Source organism: Littorina saxatilis, linkage group LG2, assembly GCF_037325665.1.
Source record: "Littorina saxatilis isolate snail1 linkage group LG2, US_GU_Lsax_2.0, whole genome shotgun sequence".
NCBI lineage: Eukaryota > Metazoa > Mollusca > Gastropoda > Littorinimorpha > Littorinidae > Littorina > Littorina saxatilis.
In genome coordinates, this window is record NC_090246.1 from 60,396,376 (window position 1) to 60,420,154 (window position 23,779).

The window sequence follows — 23,779 nt, forward strand, 5'->3', positions numbered from 1 at the left end:
ATAATTCTGGTCTGAGTGCTCATAATCAGAGTAGTTTATATCAAAATGGCTAGCCCCGTCTCTATTACCATGATTATTCGATCCCATATTGCTTACATTCCCTGTACCTTCCGTATCAGTATAGCGAAAGCGGTACGCGACGGCAATAAAAATCAAAAGGTTAAGACCAGGGGAGGAGGTAAGCAATCAGATTTAAGCCCATGAGTTCATGATAGCGCTTGTGACAAGTATGAGATTCAGAACACAACATAGCAACGCAGCAATGTCCATGGCTTGTGTTCTCAACACGGGCGCAGTGGCGTAGTTGATAGGACATCGGGCTCCTAATCGAAAGGTCGTGAGTTCAAATCCCGCCCGCGGCCGCCTGGTGTGTTAATAGGTTGGAGATTTTTCCGATCTCCTAGGTCAACTTATGAGCTGAACTGCTAGTGCCTTATCCCCCTTCGTGTGTACACGCAAGCACAAGACCAAGTGCGCACGGAAAAGATCCTGTACATCATGGCAGAGTTCGGTCGCACATCCGAGATAGCTTGTCGCATACGCAGTCACTTGCTGCAAGCGGGGTCGCAAAATCGGCTAGACGAGTCGTAAAAATGCGACATGTCCAACCCTGTTCACCCACTTTAAAGCACGTATAATTATTTCTCCGAAATTATAATTCGCGTATTTGGTTACTTGAAGCTATTTGCATTCTCTGTGCAAAAGTTAAAAAAAAATTCTTCTCAGTTTCTTTCCGTTTTAATTTATTTTCTAGAGAGGTAGATCGAGTTAGAGATGGAGAAAGAGTGACAGACATACAGACAGACAGACAGACAGACAGACAGACAGACAGACAGACAGACAGACAGACAGACAGACAGACAGACAGACAGACAGACAGACAGACAGTCAAAACTCTAAGCGCGTTTGTACATACCTAAGTTTGTTGCACGATGATTGTTTGTTGTTGTTGTTTTGTTGCTTCGTTCACATTTTACTTTGACTTCTTTTATTGATACGATTGTTAACATGTTTTAGTCTTTAGTTACACTAGTTTTGTCTTTCTAACATTGTGATCTAAAGAAACCAGTTAACCGGCATAGTTCTTCGTGTTCGTTATATTTGTTGCAGCAGAAGAACCTCATGTAATACTTTAAAACAGACCTGTACATTTAAAATGTTATCTAACACAGATATAACATTAACACTGCGTCATGTTCTGAACTTATTGATACATGCTTAAATAATAACACCACATAAATGATAAGTACTGTGACTTGTCTTTTCTTAACTTCTTTTATATTGAGTGATTTGAAGGTAATCAGCGGCAATTCCAACGCTTGAAAACTTAGATAATTAGGCTAGTTGATTAACACATGTATTATTGTGGGTTATATCTTGTAAGGCCCTTTTTTCTTTTCACAGTTTACTTTCCTTTTCTAAATTATAGTAAGAGTAATTTTATATAAAATGTACTTACACCAGAAGTCTGGAGCATGAGTTGAGCTTTGTATGAGTCAGGCGTCTACTTATAACTAGGAAACACGCACTAACAAAAGGCTTCGTTGGCTTTCAAAAATAACAACCTTAAAAAAAGAAAACCTCACCCTTTTGATGATGAATATTATGCACTGTGTGGTTTTCTTTCCAGGCCTTTACCCGTCAGGTATCACTGCCATCGTGTGTGTTTTGGGGAAGCGGATACTAACCATTAATATCATGGGTTGAATGCTTTTTCCCGCATAAAATGCACAAGTCTTTATCTACAACCCGTCAAGGTAATGGTTCACCTTTCCTTCACATCTTTCTCTCCATCTCTGCAACTTGGCCATAGTCTTAAGGGCGAGACATACGACACAGCTTTGTCGCTGCAGCTTACACCTAACTACGATTGTAGCAAATAAAATACAAATTGTCCAACATACAAATTGTCCAACATACAAATTGTCCGTAGCTTTGGTACAGTGTCGTACGGTTTGTGCTCGTGTTCGAGATCGTATACAATCGTAATTTCACTATAGACGGTGTTGGTAAATAACTTGTATGAGTTGTGAAAGAGTGAATACTCTTGCTTTGAGCAATGAGTCAAACTTTCCAACGTGACATTATTGGCCAGTCATTACCGAGCCGTGTGTCTGAAACACGTGGACAAGAAGCACGTGTAGATAGCTTTTCTCACTAAAAGTAAGAGTATTCACTCTTTTCCATTCCCTAAAACCCCGACAGAATACTCTTGCTTTGAGTAATGAGTCAAACTTTCCAACGTGACATTATTGGCCAGTCTTTACCGAGCCGTGTGTCTGAAACACGTGGACAAGAAGCACGTGTAGATAGCTTTTCTCACTAAAAGTAAGAGTATTCACTCTTTTACATTCCCTAAAACCCCGACAGAATACTCTTGCTTTGAGTAATGAGTCAAACTTTCCAACGTGACATTATTGGCCAGTCATTACCGAGCCGTGTGTCTGAAACACGTGGACAAGAAGCACGTGTAGATAGCTTTTCTCACTAAAAGTAAGAGTATTCACTCTTTTCCATTCCCTAAAACCCCGACAGAATACTCTTGCTTTGAGTAATGAGTCAAACTTTCCAACGTGACATTATTGGCCAGTCTTTACCGAGCCGTGTGTCTGAAACACGTGGACAAGAAGCACGTGTAGATAGCTTTTCTCACTAAAAGTAAGAGTATTCACTCTTTTCCATTCCCTAAAACCCCGACAGAATACTCTTGCTTTGAGTAATGAGTCAAACTTTCCAACGTGACATTATTGGCCAGTCATTACCGAGCCGTGTGTCTGAAACACGTGGACAAGAAGCACGTGTAGATAGCTTTTCTCACTAAAAGTAAGAGTATTCACTCTTTTACATTCCCTAAAACCCCGACAGAGTTATTTCCGGAGGTCGTCAATTTGATGAAGTCACACATTCAGCGATAGTATGATATCAACGAAGACGCATCCTACTTCGGTTCCAGATAGACAGCAAATCGCAAATCTGCCTGCGATGTGACAGGTTGTATCTATTTATCAAACAACAATATGCGTGCAACCATTGCCTTGCGATAAAGCTATGTCGTGTTTCATGCCCTTGAGACACACTTCACCACATCCGATCATTCATCACAGCCAAACTTTGAATGATACACATCTTAGTATTACTTACTTTATAAAAACAAAATGAAAATAAAAAATAGTGATAATGTCTGCTATAGATAAGGCTTGCTTTTCTTTGAAATTGGCTTATATTGCATCCAATGATCTTCAATGATAGTGCACACGTGTAACTTTGTTTTAAAGTGTCTTTTGTTAAATTTGAAAGGGAAAGTAGTAGTATTTCATAGACAATGTTTTCAATTGATTACATTTTCCAATACGGAAACAGATTTTTAAAAGAAGCAAATGCCTGAAACTGGAAACTGTGACACAATGAGAATATCTTTTTGCCAACTTCGCAAAGCTTTTTACTGTTCCTTTTCGAAGTAAAATGTTTCAATTGGTGGGCAGTATTAGTTTAAACCCAACTTTTCATGGTTCTTTGGTATGCATTTCCACCCATGTATCTTACCTCATCATGCGGCGTGTGTTGCAAGCTTTGCTACGCTATAATACACTGATATAGCGTGTGGTTACTATAAAGGAATTACCGGGTATTAACTGTTATTTTCAATAATTTCTTGATTCACTTGTAAACTATAATCGCTTGTTTCTGCAATCATCTTAATTCTGGAGTGTTTACCGCAAAATCCTGCATTTTTTACTTCTTGATCCTATTTTCACAAAGCTGTTTGTCTGTTCACTCCATTCTGTAAACCGAATTTACTTGGAGAAGTAAAGCTTTCAGGCAAAATAATCTGCAACATGGTGTACAAGGTCTGTTGGAAAGAAGATTAAACCTAGCGTTCAAAAAGAGACAGGAGGTCCATTTTATATTAAGGTAGGTAATTCAAGAAGAAAATTCAAACTTTCCAACCGTTCATCTTTTGAACAATTATAATTACATTCAAACAAAATAAACCTCTTGTCTCCAATACCATGGAAAGTGAGGACATAAACCAACATTAATTTGACCAACAGACCTTGTTCTCAGTTGTATTATATTTCATCTTTAGATTTGTTTTCGTCTCTGTGTGGTATTCTACCTTTAGGATGTGTTTCTTATGTTGATACGTGGTTGTAATTCTTCTCACATGTTGTGCACAGAGACCTACGCCACAGGCCTTGGTCGGGTGGACACACAGGGGAACATCGTACGGGGGGAAATCGAGCTGCCCGTTGTCCCGGAGTCCAGTAACGGCCAAAGTCCCTCCGAGAAGATCCACGACGACTCGGGCGTCTACAGTCAGAGTCCAGTGTCCAAGGAAGAAACTCCATCCACAGAAGACGCTACGCTAAACTTCGGGCAGAGTGGTCTCACTTCGGAAACAACCGGAGAAGGGCGAGACAATCAGACCGGACAACAGTTCCAGTTTAAAAACGGCGATCCCCAAAGCTACTCACAAGGTGGGCAGACTATTGAACAGACAGACAGCGGGCAGCATCTATCCGGCGGAGGAGGAGGCTACCAAGGGTCTGTTCAGAATAGAGACAATTTGGGACATAGCGAAGAACAACGTCTTCATTCCCAAAACGACACGAAAAAACCCGAAGGAGAGCTTGCATATATTCCTGAAGGAATTCCATTTAGCTTCATACAAAATGACCGCACTCGTGGCCCAGCCGCAGTAGGAAGACACCAAGAAGGAGGTTTCGTAAACTTCATTGAGAATCAGGAAGCTCTGCTAAGAGCAGAAAGAGAAGCACAAGGCTCACGAAGCTCCGTGGAACATCGAACAACCTCGGAACACTCCGAAGAAGAACGACAGCGGTCTGCCGAAGAAGGTTCCTCAAACTTCACACACAGTCGGGAAGGTTCCGAACAGACCGGAGGAGAAGAGAGCTCTTCCAACAACAGAGGTTCACCACGCGAACTTTGCTCCCGCGAGTCTCCCAGGGAACACAGAAGACAGCTTTCACCTTCTGAAGCCACTCCACGAACTCTCGGTGTTGCCATCGTACCGTATCAGGAGGCTTCAGAGACAGATACAAGAAAAGCTCGGCCTGTGGATAGTTCTCGTTACGTGGACCACAGTAAGGTATCCCCGCGAGGCGTCAACCCTTACAGAAAGGAGCGATCCAGCTCGAATCACTCCGAGAGCGCCAGTGGTGGTCGTTTTAGGAGAGTGCGTTCTCGTAGTCCGGTTGATTTGTGTGATGGTGATCGCACGCCGACAGACACTGTGCATATCCTTAACTACTACGAAACCCCGGGCGGCAAAAATGCTGTTCAGTACTACATTCCCAGAGAGTTCTCCGGGGCATCACCGCAGAGTTTTTATAGGAAAGATTCAAAAAAGCGTGCGGGGAAAGAACTGAGTTCCAGTCCCAGGTCATTTAAACCAAGACCCAGTCCTAAGCCAAAGGGAGGAAAACAAGTACAGACTGTTCCTAAGGCTAAACGACCTTCACAAATACCGGTGAAAGGAAATGCTCCAGGCTTTGCCAGAAATGCTCCAGATTTTGCCAGAGGTGCTCTAGGTTTTGCTAGTAATGCTAGCAGCAAGAACGAAGACAGCAGAGGTAAGCAGGCTGCCCGAAATGCAGCTCTCGCGAGAGTAAGAGCGAAACGGACTCTACAGAACCAGCAAGACTCTGACAGCGATCCGGAGACACACCAAAGGACCAGCAGTCCAAGAGAGCGGTTCTTGCCACACACAGAGCAGCAGAGACAGGAACCGGAACATCAGCCGCGACTGCAACGTCAGCCACAGCAGGAAGACAGATTCCATGAGCGAGAGCCAAGACACAGGCAGAGGAGGTCGAGTCTTAACACTGTAGAAGAAAGGTCCACGGACGGGCACAGCACACCCGGTGCGTCAGCTTCAGAGCTCGCTGGACCCTGGCAGGAACAGCAGGCGTCTACACCACCTCACCAACGCCACCCAACACCACAACCACCACCACAGCCTCCACAACAAAGAACACACTCACCAGCGCAACAGAACCGAGTATCACCACAACCACCCCACGAGCACAGAAGGCGGACGTCAACACCGCCCTCCACACCAACGCTGCTTCATCAGCCTCGACCGCCACCAACACCACCGCCGCAAAAACATCATCATCAACAACTTCCCCAGGAACGTCTACAACCAGCATCAAACCAAAGCGAGCAGCCCCCGACGACTGAAGCAGTCCAGCAGCCCACTGCAATAAAGCCAGAACGAGAGCTTGCAGCTGGGAAACTAGAACACCACCAGCCACCAGCACAGAAACTAGAATATCAGTTACCAAAACGCACACAAGCACATGAGCAACCAATACAAAAACAAGAATATCCACTACTTACACAAAACCAAGAATCCCCTCAGCTTTCAAAACAAAGCCAAGAACACCAGATACCGACACAAGCACCAGTATATCAGCAACCGACACAAAGTCAAGAATATCAGCTACCACCACCAACACAGCTACAACAGCAAGGGCAGCATGAGAAGTTGACAGCAGATTTGCGACAAAATCCTCCACGGCCATCAGAAAGCAGCACGAAGGAAAGCGAAACCGCGGAGTCAAGCCCTTACATCGCAGGATCTCAGACTCAGCATATCCATCAGGACGTCGTGCAACAATCCCGTCAACTGGACCCTGCAGTTCTTTCGGCCAATGTAGTTTCTTCCGCTGCTCCCCCCCAAGACCATCTCTTACGAAGTACCCAAGTCTTTTCGTCGTCGCCAGAAAACTCAGAACCCCCCAAAGACAAAGAAGACGCACCTGGACTAGCAAACCTTCCCCCTGGACCCAAAGATGGCAGCCGAGCAAAAGAGAGCTCTATCCCTGGAAATACAGGTGAAATCCTGTCATCGTTGCCTCAAAGAACGGAAACACTCAACGATAGAGGACGCAGCCAAGGAGGAACAGGCTCTGACCCTCAGTACACAGGAAAAGCTTCTGTAGGTTTTCCCAAAGAAATAAACACTGTTAAAACCTACGAAAATAGCCAAGGAACAGGTGCTGTCTCTGATCCTAAAGGACTAAGCTCCTCAGCTTTACCCTCAAAATCAGATACTCTCGGAGTGGGAGAAAACAACAAAGGAGCTGCTGTGTCTGGACACACGGGAGAGTGGGTAGCTTCCGCTCTGCAGAATCCTCAAGGGACAGAAGCCCATACTGACACATCTCAGTCCAAGTCTCAACCTCAACCAAACATGTCTACAGCGACGGAGGGACCGAGGGCAGGAGGAGCAGGAGGCGGGGACAGGCTGTCTGAGGTAAGAGGATCATTGTTTTTGTTTTTGTCTTGAGGAAGGAGTGGAGAAAGAGAGATAAGATATGATGTGATAAATATTTGTTTTCGTGGGTAATGGAGTAAGCATATAAGTGCGTTTTACATCCAGCCTTTTTTTACGTCCAGAGAGAGAGAGAAAAAGGATAGACTGAGACAGAGAGAGAGAGACAGAGAGAGAGACAGAGAGAGAGAGAGAGACAGAGACAGAGAGAGAGACAGAGAGAGAGAGAGAGAGAGAGAGAGAGACAGAGAGAGAGACAGAGAGAGAGACAGAGAGAAAGACACAGAGAGACACAGAGAGAGAGAGACAGAGAGAGAGAGAGACAGACAGAGAGACAGAGAGAGAGACAGAGAGAGAGACAGAGAGAGAGACAGAGAGAGAGACAGAGACAGAGAGAGACAGAGAGAGAGACAGAGAAAGAGATAGAGAGAGAGACAGAGAGAGAGAGAGACAGAGAAAGAGGTAGAGAGAGAGAGACAGAGAGACAGAGAGAGAGAGACAGAGAAAGAGATAGAGAGAGAGAGAGAGAGAGACAGACAGACAGAGAGAGAGAGACAGAGACACAGAGAGACACAGAGAGAGACAGAGAGAGACTGAGACACAGAGAGAGACAGAGACACAGAGAGACACAGAGAGAGACAGAGAGAGACAGAGACAGAGAGAGAGAGACAGAGACAGAGACACAGAGAGAGAGAGACACACAGAGAGAGACAGAGAGAGAGACAGAGAGACAGAGACAGAGAGAGACAGAGAAAGAGAGACAGAGAAAGAGAGAGACAGAGAGACAGAGAGACATAGAGAGAGAGAGAGACAGAGAAAGAGATAGAGAGAGAGAGAGACAGAGAGAGACAGAGAGAGACAGAGAGAGAGACAGAGAGAGGGACAGAGAGAGACACAGAGAGAGAGAGAGACAGAGAGAAAGAGAGAGATAGACACAGAGAGAGAGAGAGAAAAAGAGAGAGAGGAATACAGAGAAAGAGATGGGATTGTGCGAGAGAAGGGGAGGGGGGGGGGGGATTTTTCTCTCAAAATACGGCGGCCTTAATGACCTGTTTGAATGTTAGGGCAAAAAGTCAAGTAGGCCTTTCGCCAATTTTCCCCCATACCCAACGCTGTTGCAAAACTTTCTTTACTTTCCTCTTAGTTCCAATTGCCCAAAGCTCTCACTTCTCTGTGCCTAAACCTCTTTGCCCCATGGTGCAAGGGTAATTTTATAGTAAAGCGCATGCGCAATTTCGTTGCCACCGTCATTTGGCAATTACGTCAGACTGCACGCGCGCCTTTGTAACACCCCGAGGGCCTGAACGCGCCTGCGAAAAACTCCCACTAGAATTCCGTAGACAATCAGGATAACATTACAAAGATGGAAGGGAAACAGCACACTTAATTGGATTGCCATTCTCTCGCTTAGACTCCAACCATGAAACTCAATCCAATTTTTGTCCAAGCGTAGAGGGAAAGTAGATACGTCGGCCCTTTGGGCATAACTATACGCTTCACTATCTTTGATTGAACGGGCTATTCGCCTGATCAAGAGACTGTATTGCTTTTTAACTTTTCTCTGTGAAATAAAACGAGTGTTGCTAAACAGACTGACATTTTGTTACCTGCATGTGACATGTGAGGGCCCGAAGTCTGACCTGTCTGCAACCCTAAGAAACACAGACATGCACCTGGGTCCCAGAGTGCAGTCTAATTTTGTATGAAACGTTTTAAGAACCCACTGGTTAAATATTTTAACGTAGAGGGGGGAATCGAGACGAGGGTCGTGGTGTATGTGTGTGCGTCTGTCTGTCTGTCTGTCTGTCTGTCTGTCTGTGTGTGTGTGTGGAGCGATTCAGACCAAACTACTGGACCGATCTTTATGAAATTTTACATGAGAGTTCCTGGGTATGAAATCCCCGAACATTTTTTTCATTTTTTTGATAAATGTCTTTGATGACGTCATATCCGGCTTTTCGTGAAAGTTGAGGCGGCACTGTCACGCCCTCATTTTTCAACCAAATTGGTTGAAATTTTGATCAAGTAATCTTCGACGAAGCCCGGGGTTCGGTATTGCATTTCAGCTTGGTGGCTTAAAAATTAATTAATGACTTTGGTCATTAAAAATCTGAAAATTGTAAAAAAAAATAAAAATTTATAAAACGATCCAAATTTACGTTCATCTTATTCTCCATCATTTGCTGATTCCAAAAACATATAAATATGTTATATTCGGATTAAAAACAAGCTCTGAAAATTAAATATATAAAAATTATTATCAAAATTAAATTGTCCAAATCAATTTAAAAACACTTTCATCTTATTCCTTGTCGGTTCCTGATTCCAAAAACATATAGATATGATATGTTTGGATTAAAAACACGCTCAGAAAGTTAAAACAAAGAGAGGTACAGAAAAGCGTGCTATCCTTCTTAGCGCAACTACTACCCCGCTCTTCTTGTCAATTTCACTGCCTTTGCCATGAGCGGTGGACTGACGATGCTACGAGTATACGGTCTTGCTGAAAAATGGCATTGCGTTGTTTCATTCTGTGAGTTCGACAGCTACTTGACTAAATATTGTATTTTCGCTTTACGCGACTTGTTGTTTTTATTTTTATTCAGACGTTTTGCATTTTCAGTTGTGAACGTTTCCTTAGCGTATGTGGATTTTTTTTTCTGCAGTTGACATTGGGACAAAATAAACTATAGAAGCAAGACTATACTTCCGTACAAAAAAGAAACTCTGAACTCAGAAACTACGGATTTACCCAAATGTACAGACTTTTTTGTGTGTTTTTATTTTCAAAACTTGACCAATTCTAATGCTTCCTGCCCTTGTCTGCCATTAGAGCGAAATAAACTATAGAATAACAAAACTGTTGGGGAATGGTTGCCTAATAAGGACCACTTTTTGTTACATGCTGATAACTAGCTTGTTTTCTTGCAAAGAAGTTTCATTTTGTGTTTGGTAGTCCTTCTTTCTTTAGTTAACCGTTAGGCCTAATTAGAGCGCATTAGCTTTGATAGACATTCAGCAAAATGTAAATACAGAACAATTCACAACTGGTCCATAATAGGAGACTGTGCGCCTAATATGGATCAGTGAAGCGGCCTTCATGAATCACTGTAAAATGCCCCCTATTCTTCAAAATAACACGATACAACTTAGCGTGCAAATCAGACTAATTCAAATATGCTTTTGATTTATCTGTTTCGGTTAGACGAGAAAGTTAACGTTATTTGAAGCACAACAGGAAACTAAAGAAGCTTATCAAAAACAGAGATTGAATAAATGATATTATCAACTTCCACGAAAAGAAAACTATTTGTTATATTTTGTTGAAAGCTCGAGAGATAGTTATAGGTTATTTTCAGCAAGCTTCTTAATAAATTAATGAAACCAGCCTTAAGCTATTATATTCTTCTATTTGTCGAAGGTTGTCCATATTAGGGGACATACACATGCTTTGAGATTTTGCTATTATTTTTTGTTTGCAGTAGAAACTCGGGGTCAACACTGTTAAAATGTAACTAATACAGTCTTGGCTGTCATATATATAGCAATGTTTGTGTGAGAACAGCTGTGGCTGTGGACAGAAACTAGTCCATTTTAAGCGTCAAATTTAGAGTGAACGCAGCCAAAAGTGTAAAAAAAGAAAGAAAGACTGACGGTTTTGTGGTTTGTGTTTCTGCGACTGGTTTGACATGTGCAAGTTATCGAGAGAGGGTGATTACAGCGAAAGAAATTATTTTGAGCGCTCTAGCGCCGTTAGTTTGTCAGAACAGGAGGAGGTCCATATTAGGAGCCGGTCCATATTAGGCAACCTTACCCTATTTCTGTATGAAAGGGAAACTCTGAGCTCCGAAACTAGGTCGTGTTTTTGATTAATACTAGCTAACAGGTCTTGTCATTAGCGCTGATTTTCATCTCTTTGATTTTCAATAGTGTTCCTCCTCCTCTGGTAATTCTTTTTCTTCTTCGTTCATGGGCTGAAACGCCCACGGTTTTTACGTGTATGACCGTTTTAACCCCGTCATTTAGGCAGCCATACGCCACTTTCAGGGGATCCTCCTTTGGTAATGATTCTACCTGCCTGTGTATGCACTCCCCCCACAGGTGGCCTTGGAGCGAGACCAGCTGTTGCGGAACGAGCGGACGTACAAGCAGCGCATCCTGCAGCTAGAGGAGGAAGTCAAGTCGGTGGTCAGGCAGAGCCAGGACCTGTCCTCGGAGAACAAACACCTTAGGATGAAACTCGAGGCCTTTGAGACAAAAGCTTATGGAGGTACTTTTCTTCTTTTCTTTTTCTTTTTACATTTAGTCAAGTTATGTTTTAACGTTGACCGGGAATCGAGATGAGGGTCTGGTGTATGTATGTATGTATGTGTGTGTGTGTGTGTGTGTGTGTGTGTGTGTGTGTGTGTGTGTGTGTGTGTGTGTGTGCGTGCGTGCGTGCGTGCGTGTGTGTGTGTGTGTGTGTGTGTGTGTGTGTGTGTGTGTGTGTGTGTACAGCGATACAGAGCAAAGTACTGGACCGATCGTCATAAAATTTCACATGAGAGTTCCTGGGTACAATATCCCCACCCCATATTTTCAATTTTTCGATAAATGTCTTTGATGACGTCATATCCGGCTTTTTGTGAAAGTTGATGCGGCACTGTCACGCTCTCATTTCTCAACCTAATTTTTTGAAGTTTTGGTCAAGTAATCTTCGACGAAGCCCGGATTTTGGTATTGCATTTCAGCTTGGAGGCATAAAAACTGATTAATGAGTTTGCTCATTAAAGTTGTCATTAAAATCAAATTTTCGCAAACAGATTTAAAATTGATTGCATCGTATTTGTCATCAAATTCTGATCTAAAAATATATTACATATGTCATGTTTACTCATAAAATGTGATCACAATTAACGAAAATAGATTAATTAGAATTACGATTAAAATTTAAGAAATCGATCCAAAAATGATTTCAACTTATTCTTTATCATTTCCGGATTCCAAAAACATGTAGATATGATATGTTGTATTCAAAACAAGCTCAGAAAGTTAAAAAGAATACAGAAAAGCGCGCTTTCCTGCTTAGCGCAATACGCTACCGCGCTATTCTGGCTAGTGAATTTCACTAGCGTTTTGCACGTGAAAACTGAGCAATTTCCTTCTCGCGGGGAATGACGAAGCTGTATTGTCTTGGTGTAAAAATGCAGTGCGTTCAGTTTCATTCCGTGAGTTCGACAGCTTGACTAAATGTAGTAATTTCGCCTTACGCGACTTGTTTCTTGTTAAAGACATGCACTAATTTATTGTCCATGCAATAGCAAACGAGAAGAAAAAGAAGAAGTCAATGCAATAACAAACACCTCAGGATGAAACTCGAGGCCTTTGAAACAAAAATCGTTGGAAGTATTTGTTTTTTACGACATACACACATTTTTTTTGTCCATGCTATCAATAATGTCCTCAGAGAACAAACACCTCAAGATGTTTATGTACAACACACTAGCTCCGTGTCATCGCAGGATCTTAGAATACACAATACTAACAGTGTACCTTAAACTACAGAACACTATTCTCTCGTCTAACACGGCCTACGTTTCCTCTGTTCCCCAGGGTCCTTGGAAGTGAAAGAGCTGAGACGCGAGAAGCAGGACCTGATCGCCATGGTGAGCAAGACGACGGCAGAGAAGCAGCAAGCGGACGCGGAGAACGAGCGCCTAAAGGTGCGGCTTGCGGAACTTGACAGCAAGAGCAAGCAGTGGGACGCTCTGTACGTGGACAACAACAAACTGAAGACAAAACAAGCCGAGTTAGAGAAGAGAATAGGAGACTTGGAGTTGGAGAAGCAAGGTCTCCAGAGCCGGCTGAAGACCGCTGAGTCCTCGCAACAGGATAAGGTGGTGGCTGTGCAGAACGAGAACAAGAAGCTCCAAGCAGAGCTCATCAATCTTCAGACCAAGAACAACGCCCTGGAGAAGAAGGTGGGAATAGATGGGGCCTGTGTCTCTCTTCAATGTTGAGATGATTGATTACAAGCGTGTGTGCTGATAAACCGAGGGATGTGTCTTGGATAGTGTGTGTGTGTGTGTGTGTGTGTGTGTGTGTGTGTGTGTGTGTGTGTGTGTGTGTGTGTGTGTGTGTGTGCTGCGTGGGGGCGCGCACGCCTGCGTGTGTGTATGTATGCGTATGTGTGCGTGTGTACGTCTGTGTGTGTGTGTGTCTGTGTGTGTGTATGTCACAAAGTGACTGTGAGTGTAAGAAGGTGAGTAGGAGTCTCTTTTTGATCGCAACATGAAGGGACAACAGTCGACCCTAAAGGTTATCCTGTACTCTGTTTTTTACAGGTGCAGAGGCTGGAGACAGAAAACACAGAACTCACGGATCGTCTCGACAAGAAGCGCGAGGAATTGGACGAGATGATGAGGACCATGAAAGCCGAGACGAACATCGACATGGAGCTCAAGGAAACCAAGACAGAACTCGAGTTCGCCATGAACAAAATCCAGGACTACAAAAAGGAACTCGACGAAGTCAAGCACAGATACGAAGTCCTCGAAAAAGAAACAGACTCCGCCAAGAACGCCTTGAGGCTGAAGGAATCTGAGCTGAAAGGGGTCAAGGCCAACTCTGAAGAGAAAGACACTCAGATCGGCGAGCTGAAGCGTCAAGCGGACGCAGGCCAACGCAACGTGAAACGCCTGGAAAACGACCTGGAGGATACGAAGCAGGTGGAGAAGGACTCGGTCAACATGAAGGCCAGGATTCGGTCGCTGAAGAACGAGATCGAGGACAGCCTGGCCGCCAACCACAAGATCAAACAGGAGAGAACTGAGGCAAGAATGGAGACCGAAACCCTGAACCGCGAAATGGCGGTGATGACGGAAAACATGGACGAGGTAAGCTGTAGCTGCACATGAACTAGGTCACGCGATTGTATTCAGCCCAGTGTGCTGATGTAAATTTTACGAGGAACAAACCTTGGCAAAGCGGCAATCACTCAATATGCATGCAATAGCTCAGCATACTAAAGCATAACTCAGTCTTCACAAAGTTAACAGAGTGGACTGCTATCTGCTGATTAAACAAAAACCTAGCTCTCTTTCAGAGTGATCCAATCACCGCCCCTGTTTCTAGAACAACCGACATTCAACTAATATATAATGAGGCAGTCAACAGAAAAAAAATGTTTTAGCTTGTTTAGGATTGCTATATTCAATAGTTTTAACTTGCTTTATGTTAATGAAACTAAATATTTGTCCAAAGGCGAAACGCTACATCAAGAAGCTGGAGGGGGAGAGGGTGGGCAGAGACAAGGTGGAGGACGAACTCACGGTCCACAAGAAGCGAGAACACGACCTGGAGGGACAGCTGGACGACGCTAACGCCAGGAACGAGCAGCTCAGACTGAAGGTGATATGGTACATCCAGTTCTTTTGTTTCGTTCAAGACAATGTTGAAGGAGCTTTATTGACACTCGTTGGTCATACCACATCATTTGTGACCAGCGTTGGTGTAGTGTGGGCCAGCTTTTGGCAGTTCGATTTGTATTATCTATTTTTGTTCAGCAAAATTGCCTTTGTGTGTGTGTGTGTGTGTGTGTGTTATGTGTGTGTGTGTGTGTGTGTGGGTGTGTGTGCGTGCGTGTGTGTGTGTGTGTGCGTGCGTGCGTGTGTGTGTGTGTGTGTGTGTGTGTGTGTGTGTGTGTGTGTGTGTGTGTGAGACAGTGTGAGTGAGAGTATATTTCTCTGTCAGTTGTCGCGCTTGTCTGTCATCGTGTCTGACTGTCTGCCTGTCTGCATGTGTTCGTTAATGGCTGCGTGCATGTTTGTGGCTGTGTGTCTGCGTATTATGTCAGCGTCTACTGCTTTCTTTGCGTCCATGATACATTCTTCATTGTGACTTTTACTCCTCGTATTTTCACTGTCAACGTGGAAAAGAGAGAGTAATATTAGGAATTATTTTTTTGTTAATGTAATAATACAATAATTGCGTTACATAAACAAAGTTACTCTAGAATACATGTTCAATTTACGCTGAATATTAACAAATAACATTGCAACTTCTACACCTCCATCACAAGTTTTACTCGCTCATAAAAAGGCCCTAAAAATACTGTACTCACATATTGATGACTAGATGAATACCCGCTTCGCCGGGTACGGCTTCGCCGGGAAGAAGTCGAGCCGAATACCGGGGTACCCGGCTTTGCAGGGTGTACGCCGGCTTTGCCGGCGCACCGCACGAAGGAAGGGATATAAACGCGCAAAACACTGGAGAAGAGTAAAAATAGTATAACGGGAATATGGATTGAGCGTTGTCGACAGTGACCTTCTAAAAATAGAAACGGGAATATGGATTGACGCCACACGAAGGAAGGGAGATAAACGCTGAAAACACTGGAGAAGATAAGGAAGAGTTACTGGGAATGGATCCAGAGAAAAACCAAAATCGGTTCAGCGCTGCGCGCTGAGAGCACGTGTTGAAATATCTCATCGAGCAGGTTGTGTCCGGGGTGTAGCTGAATATGGCCACCAAATTTGAAACAGATCCATCGAGAACCTTGGGCGTGCATCGCGGACACACACACACACACACAGACACAAGTCGTATATATATATACTAGAATGAATACCCGCTTCGCCGGGTAGCCGGCTTCGCCGGGAAGAAGTACTTAGAGCCGTACGCCGGCTTCGCCGGGTCCGAACAATGGACCCGCCAAGCTTAGGTCCCTCCCAGATTCGTGGAATGGGAACAGCACGAAAATGATTTAGTGGCCATAATGCCATTCCTGACCATATCGAGTCCCATCCTTGTCGACGAATGTAACCGTGTTAATCACCTTTGGAGGCGAACTCCACTCAAACAGGACTGAGCAAGTTATGGCTTCTCAAAGGAAGGCCAGTACATAAAATTACACAAAAGCCGCCAGACCACATCACAAACAGAACTGAACAATGCACAGGTGTTGCTTACATAAGAGACACACACACTCACACACACACACACAAAAACACAGAGAAGCCGTATCTATAGAGAGATAGATGACAGTGTATTTTTCGCGTGGCTATAAATTGATTCGACCTTTGCACTTTTACAGTGAGGATAATTTACGGGTCCAATTTACGTTCTGTACACTGCGTTGACCTTCTAAAAATAGTACCAGTAACAGAACGCCGGGAATATCCGAAGACGCTCAGCGCAGTGGACAGCGCAGTGTAGTTTACAACTGAACGGGAAAGCCATACGAAGGAAGGGAGATAAACGCCAAACACTGGAGAAGATAAGGAAGAGTTACTTATAATGGTGAAATGAACACAAAAACGAAAATGAGTTCAGCGCTGCGCGCTGAGAGCACGTGTTGAAATATCTCATCGATGATATTGTGTCCGGGGTGTAGCTGAATACGGTGTCCAAATTTGAAAAAGATCCACCGAGAACTTTGGCGTTGTGATGTGGTGTAGCGGCTATGGTGTGTCGGTATGGGGGCCCGGGTAGCTGAGGTGGAACCAAAATAGCTGAGGTGGAACCAAAATCGGTTCCGCGCTGCGCGCTGAGAGCACGTGTTGAAATATCGACCAGGTTGTGTCGTGTCCCGGGTCTACCTGAATATGCCCACCAAATTTGAAGCAGATCCATCGAGAACTTTGGCCGTGCATCGCGCACAGACAGATACACAGACAGATACACAGACAGATACACAGACACTAGTCGTATATATATATAGATAGAAGTTTAGGGTCTTTTTATTTCTCGCTCTGTTCTTCTCCCTAACAGATGCGAGAAATGGACGAAGAGAGACAGGAGCTGCTGAAGAAGGGGAGCGGGGTGGGGGCGGAGGTGCAGGCGGTGAACAAGAAGCTTCAGGACGACAACCACAAGCTGCGTCAAATGCTCGTGGAGCGCAACATGGAGATCACGCAACGCCAGTCGGAGCGCAACCAGATCATGGACCGTGTCGGCAGCCTGGAGCGAAAGCAACACGATTCGGATATCAAGGTGTGTATGTGGGTATTGGAGGGGGGGAGGGTGAAGGGAGATGGGGGGAAAATGTGTGTGTGTGGGGGGGGGGGTGGTTGGGGTTAGTGTGTGTGTGTGAGTGTGTGTGGGGGGGTATGTGTGTGCCTGTGTGTGTGTGTGTGTGTGTGTGTGTGTGTGTGTGTGTGTGTGTGTGTGTGTGTGTGTGTGTGTGTGTGTGTGTGTGTGTGTGTTTGCGCGCCCGCGTACATGTGGGTGTGTGTTGCTGCAGCGTTTTTTCGAACACATTTTTTGTAATATGATTATATTGCATTAGGTTCAACAGCTGAAGGGATGGGTAGAAGGCGTACAGACCTACACCGTCGTGCAAGACCCAGCCCTCCCTCAACCCAAGTCCCACAACCCTGTCGTAACTCTTCCCCCAGTTGCTTCCCCTACCGGCCGAATCCCATTCGGAGCAGGACAGAAGGGCAGAGCTGGAGCAGCAGCAGCAGCAGCAGCAGCAGGAGCAGGAAAGAAAAAGAAGAATCAGCAGCAACGTCAGCATCCTCTGAACAGGAGTTGGGAGGATCTCACTCTCAGTCGTCTGCGAGCGGAGGAACAGGAGAGCGTTCGAACCACCCCGTCCTTACCCATCGCTTTGGACTCCAAGATTATTAACACTCCCGGAATCCAAGGCGCGCCGAGCTACTACGAACTCTACAAGAACAAGATGAAGGTGGTCAGGGCACGAAAATGGTGACCTGGTTGGACGAGAATTATGAGCTAGTGTGACTGGTCAAGGAACGAAAAAGGTGACCGGGTTGGACAAAAATTATGAGTTAGCTTGGCTGGTCAGGGAACGAAAAAGGTGACCGGGTTGGACAAAAATTATGAGTTAGCTTGGCTGGTCAGGGAACGAAAAAGGTGACCGGGTTGGACAAGAATTATGAGCTTGTGTGGCTGGTCAAGGAACAAAAATGGTGACCTGATCGAAAGAGAATTATGAGCTAGTGTGACTCGCCAGGGCACGAAAATAGTGACCTGATTGGACAAGAATTGTGAACTAGTGTGGCGGAGTTGTTACTGGATGAGCCGGGTTTGGTGATCTCAACAAGATCACAGATTTTGCTTGTTTTCTGACAGTGTTGAATTCAAAAAACAAATTATGACCAGTTCAGCCATTGGTGAACCTAAATACTGAGCTGTAACTCTGTCCAGTGCTCCTATGTCTGTGAACAAAAAGCGAAAGTTGTGACTAGCTTTGTCAGAAGCTCACCTACAGAACTAGGACGGTAAAGTTTTGAAGCTACTTCCTGAGCTGTACAAGCGTGAATCCTGTCAAGCTGACTGAAGTGGAGAATAGAGAACTAACATAATGACTTGCTCAACCAAACATTGGTCCACAGAACTTGAATAGCATGGTGCTGAGCCCGGCTACTGATCGAGTTGTACAGATACCATTCTGTTCAGTTCAGCTTTATCGGTGAAGAAAATCATGACTAATTACGCTAAAAATTGAAATGAACACACACAAAAAAGAATTATGACGATAAGATTCCAAGCCAATCTACTGAACGTGCAGACATGGAAGTTCTGTCTAGTTCAAATTGTTAAACACAGACTGGCATGGACAACTGCTGAACCCATCTATTTAAGTGCACGTGCCAAGATTCTGTGCAGTTCTACAAGACTGGTGAATGTCACTGCTATGACCATGTGCAACACGACCAAAGTGGCACGACAACTGTGTTCAGATCAGACCAACGCGGTGAGCCCCAAACCCGAAATAACAAGAAATTCCTCCGAGGTAGGAAAAACACCCCCGTCCTTACCATTCTCACTGCCACCAACTGAGAAGGTTATTTCCCTTTGACCATTAATATGTCCCTCTATAAGTCCTTGTAGAATCTTAATCCACCAATAACTCCCTAACCCTGTGTTTGACTGGTCCCAATTTTTGTAAGGACCGTCTCAGGAATGTATAGAACCTGTTCACCAAGTTTGGTGACGATCGGTCCGTTCATTCTTGAGATCTATATGCGAACACAAACACACAAACAAACAAACAAACACATCGACCGAATCCTATACACACCCCTATACCGGGGGTGTAATAAGCTGCTGAACAAAGTTAGTGCCTATAACCAATAGTAAGCAGCTGCGACAAGGTCAACCAGAGAGTGAGTTAGAGAAACAGATTCAAACCTCGAAGAAGTAACGGACTTATGACATACACACAAGACTCGAGTTCCAACCCGCCTAACCAAGCTACATACACATGTATCAAAAGTATTGACCGGTGTAACACGAGACAATTACTCCCACGAGATTTTGACTCCGGAGTAAATATTTCGTACGAAAATTGTACTCCCTTTACGAAAACATTACTCCCCCATAATACTAAAAAAAAGTTACTCCTCACGACAGGTGTGTTCAAGGTAAACATTTCGTTCAAAAATATTACTCCCCTGACAAATAAATAATGAATACATTACTTTTACTCCCTTGTCCCCTGTTAGTCTCGGTGGTGTAAGGGGTGGAGGGAGGGTAGCGCGACATTCATTTGCGCGAGGTCACATGCATGTATTGGCATTATCCCTTCGCCAGCATCCCATTTTCGCTTACGAGAATTTTAGTGGAAGTAAAAAAAATGGTGAGTAAAACTTTTCGTGGAGGTAGTAATTTGTTCGTGCCTTGGGGAGTTCTTTTCTCGTACGACAAGTGTACTCCGAGTAAATATGTCGTACAAAATGTTTACTCCGGAGTCAATTTTTCGTGGAGTAAAAATTTCGTGTTACACCGGTTCTGATAGCTTGCTGAACTATAATAACTACACTACAGTGGCACCAGCGGTGGGAGGACACCTCTCAATAAACCCTCTGTTGTCCCTTTGTTCATTATTGTTACCAAACGATACCTTGTCATGACAGGCCACCTGTAATTTAGGGACACTTTTGTTTGGTCTCAATGGTGTGCCTTCATCGCAGGTACCATTGTATTAGAACTGTCAACTGCTAAATCTAACTTATGAAAAAAAAGTATATGAGAATCCTTCTCAGTTTGATTTTGAATATCTTCAAGCTGGAGCGTTGGTGTATAAACTGAAAAACTGCAACGCTTGACTGTGTATAGCTCAGTTGGTAGTGCGCTGGATTTGTATTCAGTTGGCCGCTGTCAGCGTGAGTTCGATCCCAGGTTCGGCGGAAATTTATTTCACAGAGTCAACTTTGTGTGCAGACTCTCTTCGGTGTCCGAACTCCCCCCCGTGTACACTACATTGGGTGTGCACGTTAAAGATCCCACGATTGACAAAAGGGTCTTTCCTGGCAAAATTGCTTAGGCACAGTTAATAATTGTCTACCTATACCCGTGTGGCTTGGAATAATAGGCCGTGAAAGGTAAATATGCGCCGAGATGGCTGCAATCTACTGGCCTTATATAAAATTCCATCTCACACGGCATCATTGCAGAGCGCCTAGAACTGTACCCACGGAATATGCGCGATATAAGCCTCATATTGATTGATTGATATTGCTTTTAAGATATAGAACAACACGACCTCAGTGAACTGCTGACAGAAAAAAAAATCAATATTTGTCTGGACCCATTTGCGTCTTGTAGGAGAGGAGCTGTGAGCTTGAGTGTATTGACAAAATAATTATGTTGTTTGTTTTCTTCCTTTTGTTTTTAAACATCACTCATCAAACAATAGAAGTTCAGACTTAACCTGAAACCCTGGGAGGATGCGGACTAAACTTGAACCCCTCTGGAGAGATGCAGACTAAACTTGAACCCCTCCGGAAAGATGCAGACTAAACCCGAAACCCTCCTGAATGTTCCAATTAAACCTGAAACCCTCTGGAAAGATGCTCTGAGGACCGATACAAATCCATTGAACGAAAGCTTTGCTTGCGGACTTCATAATTGGACAGTTACTGTGTTTTCAATAATGTGCGCAGGAGTTTTTGAAATTTTGTGTTTGAATCCAAAAAAGGCGGTTTAGTGCCAACGGAACATTTGCAAGATACTAGTCTACAGTAAATGTGATTGGTAGGCTTCAAAGTCCGCTCTTCCCTTTCTGGTTGTCAGTGTCGTATTGTACGATTATAACAACATGTAGAATACTTTGACAAGATCTTTTGTCATTCTTTTCAGTACTGTCTCAACACATCGGTATCGAATATCGTGAAAGGCCTTCTGTTTTTCTTGTCAGTAATGTACGTCTTTCAATCGCATATCGGAGTTTCGACAAAAGAAAAAAGAAAACAGTAGAAAACCTATAGAATACCTTAAAAAGAACCATTGTCCGCCTCTTTGGTACTGTCTTCAATCGGGAAAAGACGCAGTATCCACGAAAGGGTGAAAACACGTACACTACAGTGAAAAGACCTTCCCGTTCCTCTCAGCGTTGTCTTTTGATTGCAATCTTTCAGAAGTAGTATGCACAAAGAAGATAGAAGACACAGTATCCACGAAAAAAAAGACAGAAAAATGGAAATAAGTAGAATACTGTTAAAAAAAAGAGCTTGTGTGCGTCTTTTAATTACTGTATTTCAATACGGAACAAATACTGTACCCACGAAAGAAAATGAAGACAATTTGAAATTACGTAGAATACTGTGAACAGATTGTGTTGTCCTTTTTTCCCAGTACAGTCTTTCGGCTTGGTATAGTTACAGTGACCATTAAAGAAAAAAGAGAAGAATAGAAAACTTGTAGAATACTTTGAAAATATATGTTGTCCTTATATGTTGTGTTAAAATCAGGGGAAAAACACAGTCTCCACGAGAGAAAAGGTCGAGTAAATTTGAAAACGTGCAGAATACTGTAAAAAATATTTCCCTTCCTATCAAAACTGTCTTACAGACTGAAACTAATACACTAACCACTAACGAAAAAGGAAAAAAAATTGCTGCTACATACGATCTGGATTTTGTTCTATTTTGTGTCCTTGTTTTATCCTTGTTTTATCGGTTCAATCACTCTATTGACCTCATTCGGCAACGTGAAACATATTTGATGAGAGGGAAAGACTAGACAGTAAAAATGCTCTCTTTTTTTTTTGTAGTCTGTTTCCATTCCATTCTTCTTGAAGCCCACTCACCGCGGCACTACATTTGTTCTCCTGCGCTCTCCAGAACTCTTGAACAGACCCTTTAAAGCGACAGCCTATACTTTGTAAGAAACGTCGCGGTCAGCCTGTTGACGAATACAACAATTTTATGAAAAGTGTTTCCTCTAAAACTTGCACATTTCAAATAATTATAATAGTGCTGGTTGGGAGATTTTATTTTATGCGCTGTGATTTTTGCGAAAGCAAGGCTATAGCAGTACAAATCTTCCTCCGTTGATGTTTACTTCTAGTTTAAGCTATAGCACACAGGTCTTAGAATTAAAGATTCAGGAGTTGTTATAACCTGTTTTGGGTTAATACATAATTGTGTGTACATCTACACCACTTGAACCCCTGAGTAATACATTGACACCATAACTAACGCTGATTGGTACGATGACAGTTTTGCACCAGTGTATTAAACACTGACTTAAACTGAACGGTTATATCTTTTAATTGTATGTACACTGAAAACAGCTCGAACTGACTTATACCTTAATGGCAGTGTACTGATCGGAAACGGCCTGATATTGGTCTTTTATAATGTACCGAGTAAATATTCAAAGCAGCATGATTGTGGTGGTGCTGTCTGCGACTTACCAGTACTCTTTACTTCTCTCCTTGAAAACGGCAGCCATGGATTTACTGAAAACGTCAGCAGACGTGGCGCCAGGGATTTACTGAAAACGTCAGCAGCAACGGCGCCAAGGTTTTACGGAAAAACAGCAGGGTCTATCTCACTGAGCTTGTGTCTGCGGTCTGCTCTGGCAGCCAGAAAATGAAGAAAGTATCTGAAGTGCACGTTTTGAATGTCTGCGGGCCAACTGTCGTGCGTAAAAGAAATTGCCGGCGTCTTTTCAAAATGGCGACCCAATTTTTGTGAAAGCAAATGGACGACATTGTCGGTGACTCGGTCAACGCCCCACGGTCGCCGCCGTCTTGGCTAGCCATACAACGCTGACACTAGAAAACAAAACAATGAACGCCGTAAATTTCTTCAACAACGGGGGAAATAGAGAATACTACATGGCTTGCTGTGTCGTACCAGATTTACACGAGTTGTTTTTTTAAATATTGAACTGCGAGCGAAAGCGAGCTGTTCACTATTTGAAAAAGCAACGAGTGTAAATCTGGTACGGAACAGCAAGCCATGTAGTATTCTGTTTATCCTACATACTGTACTTACGTGTATTTTACTGAAAATGTCCTGCATTCGAGGCAGCTAAATTGAAGACGCTTGTTTTAGAACCTCGATCTCTTCTAAAGCCTCGTGCAATCTATTACGTCAAAGCAAAGAAACGTCACTCTGAAAGTGTGGCGTGACGTGTTAGTTCTAAAGATTCATCGAGGGTAATTAGCGAGCGCAATTTGTGTTTCTATAATGACGTTTGTCTCGGTGACTTTGGCATCATAAGCAGTGGAAAAACAGG

The 23,779-nt window shown here is 43.7% G+C and overlaps 1 protein-coding gene across 1 annotated transcript; it reads left to right on the top strand.

The window, feature by feature from the left end:
- Nucleotides 1–1,502: 1,502 nt before the first annotated feature.
- Nucleotides 1,503–23,362, top strand: LOC138959415 (uncharacterized). The gene is made up of 8 exons (XM_070330897.1): nt 1,503–1,757; nt 4,179–7,282; nt 11,402–11,570; nt 12,893–13,260; nt 13,624–14,175; nt 14,543–14,689; nt 17,054–17,275; nt 17,571–23,362. The coding sequence occupies exons 1-8, from the start codon at nt 1,727–1,729 to the stop codon at nt 17,994–17,996; spliced, it is 5,019 nt and encodes a 1,672-aa protein (XP_070186998.1). The 5' UTR covers nt 1,503–1,726; the 3' UTR covers nt 17,997–23,362.
- The last annotated feature ends 417 nt before the right edge of the window (nt 23,363–23,779 follow it).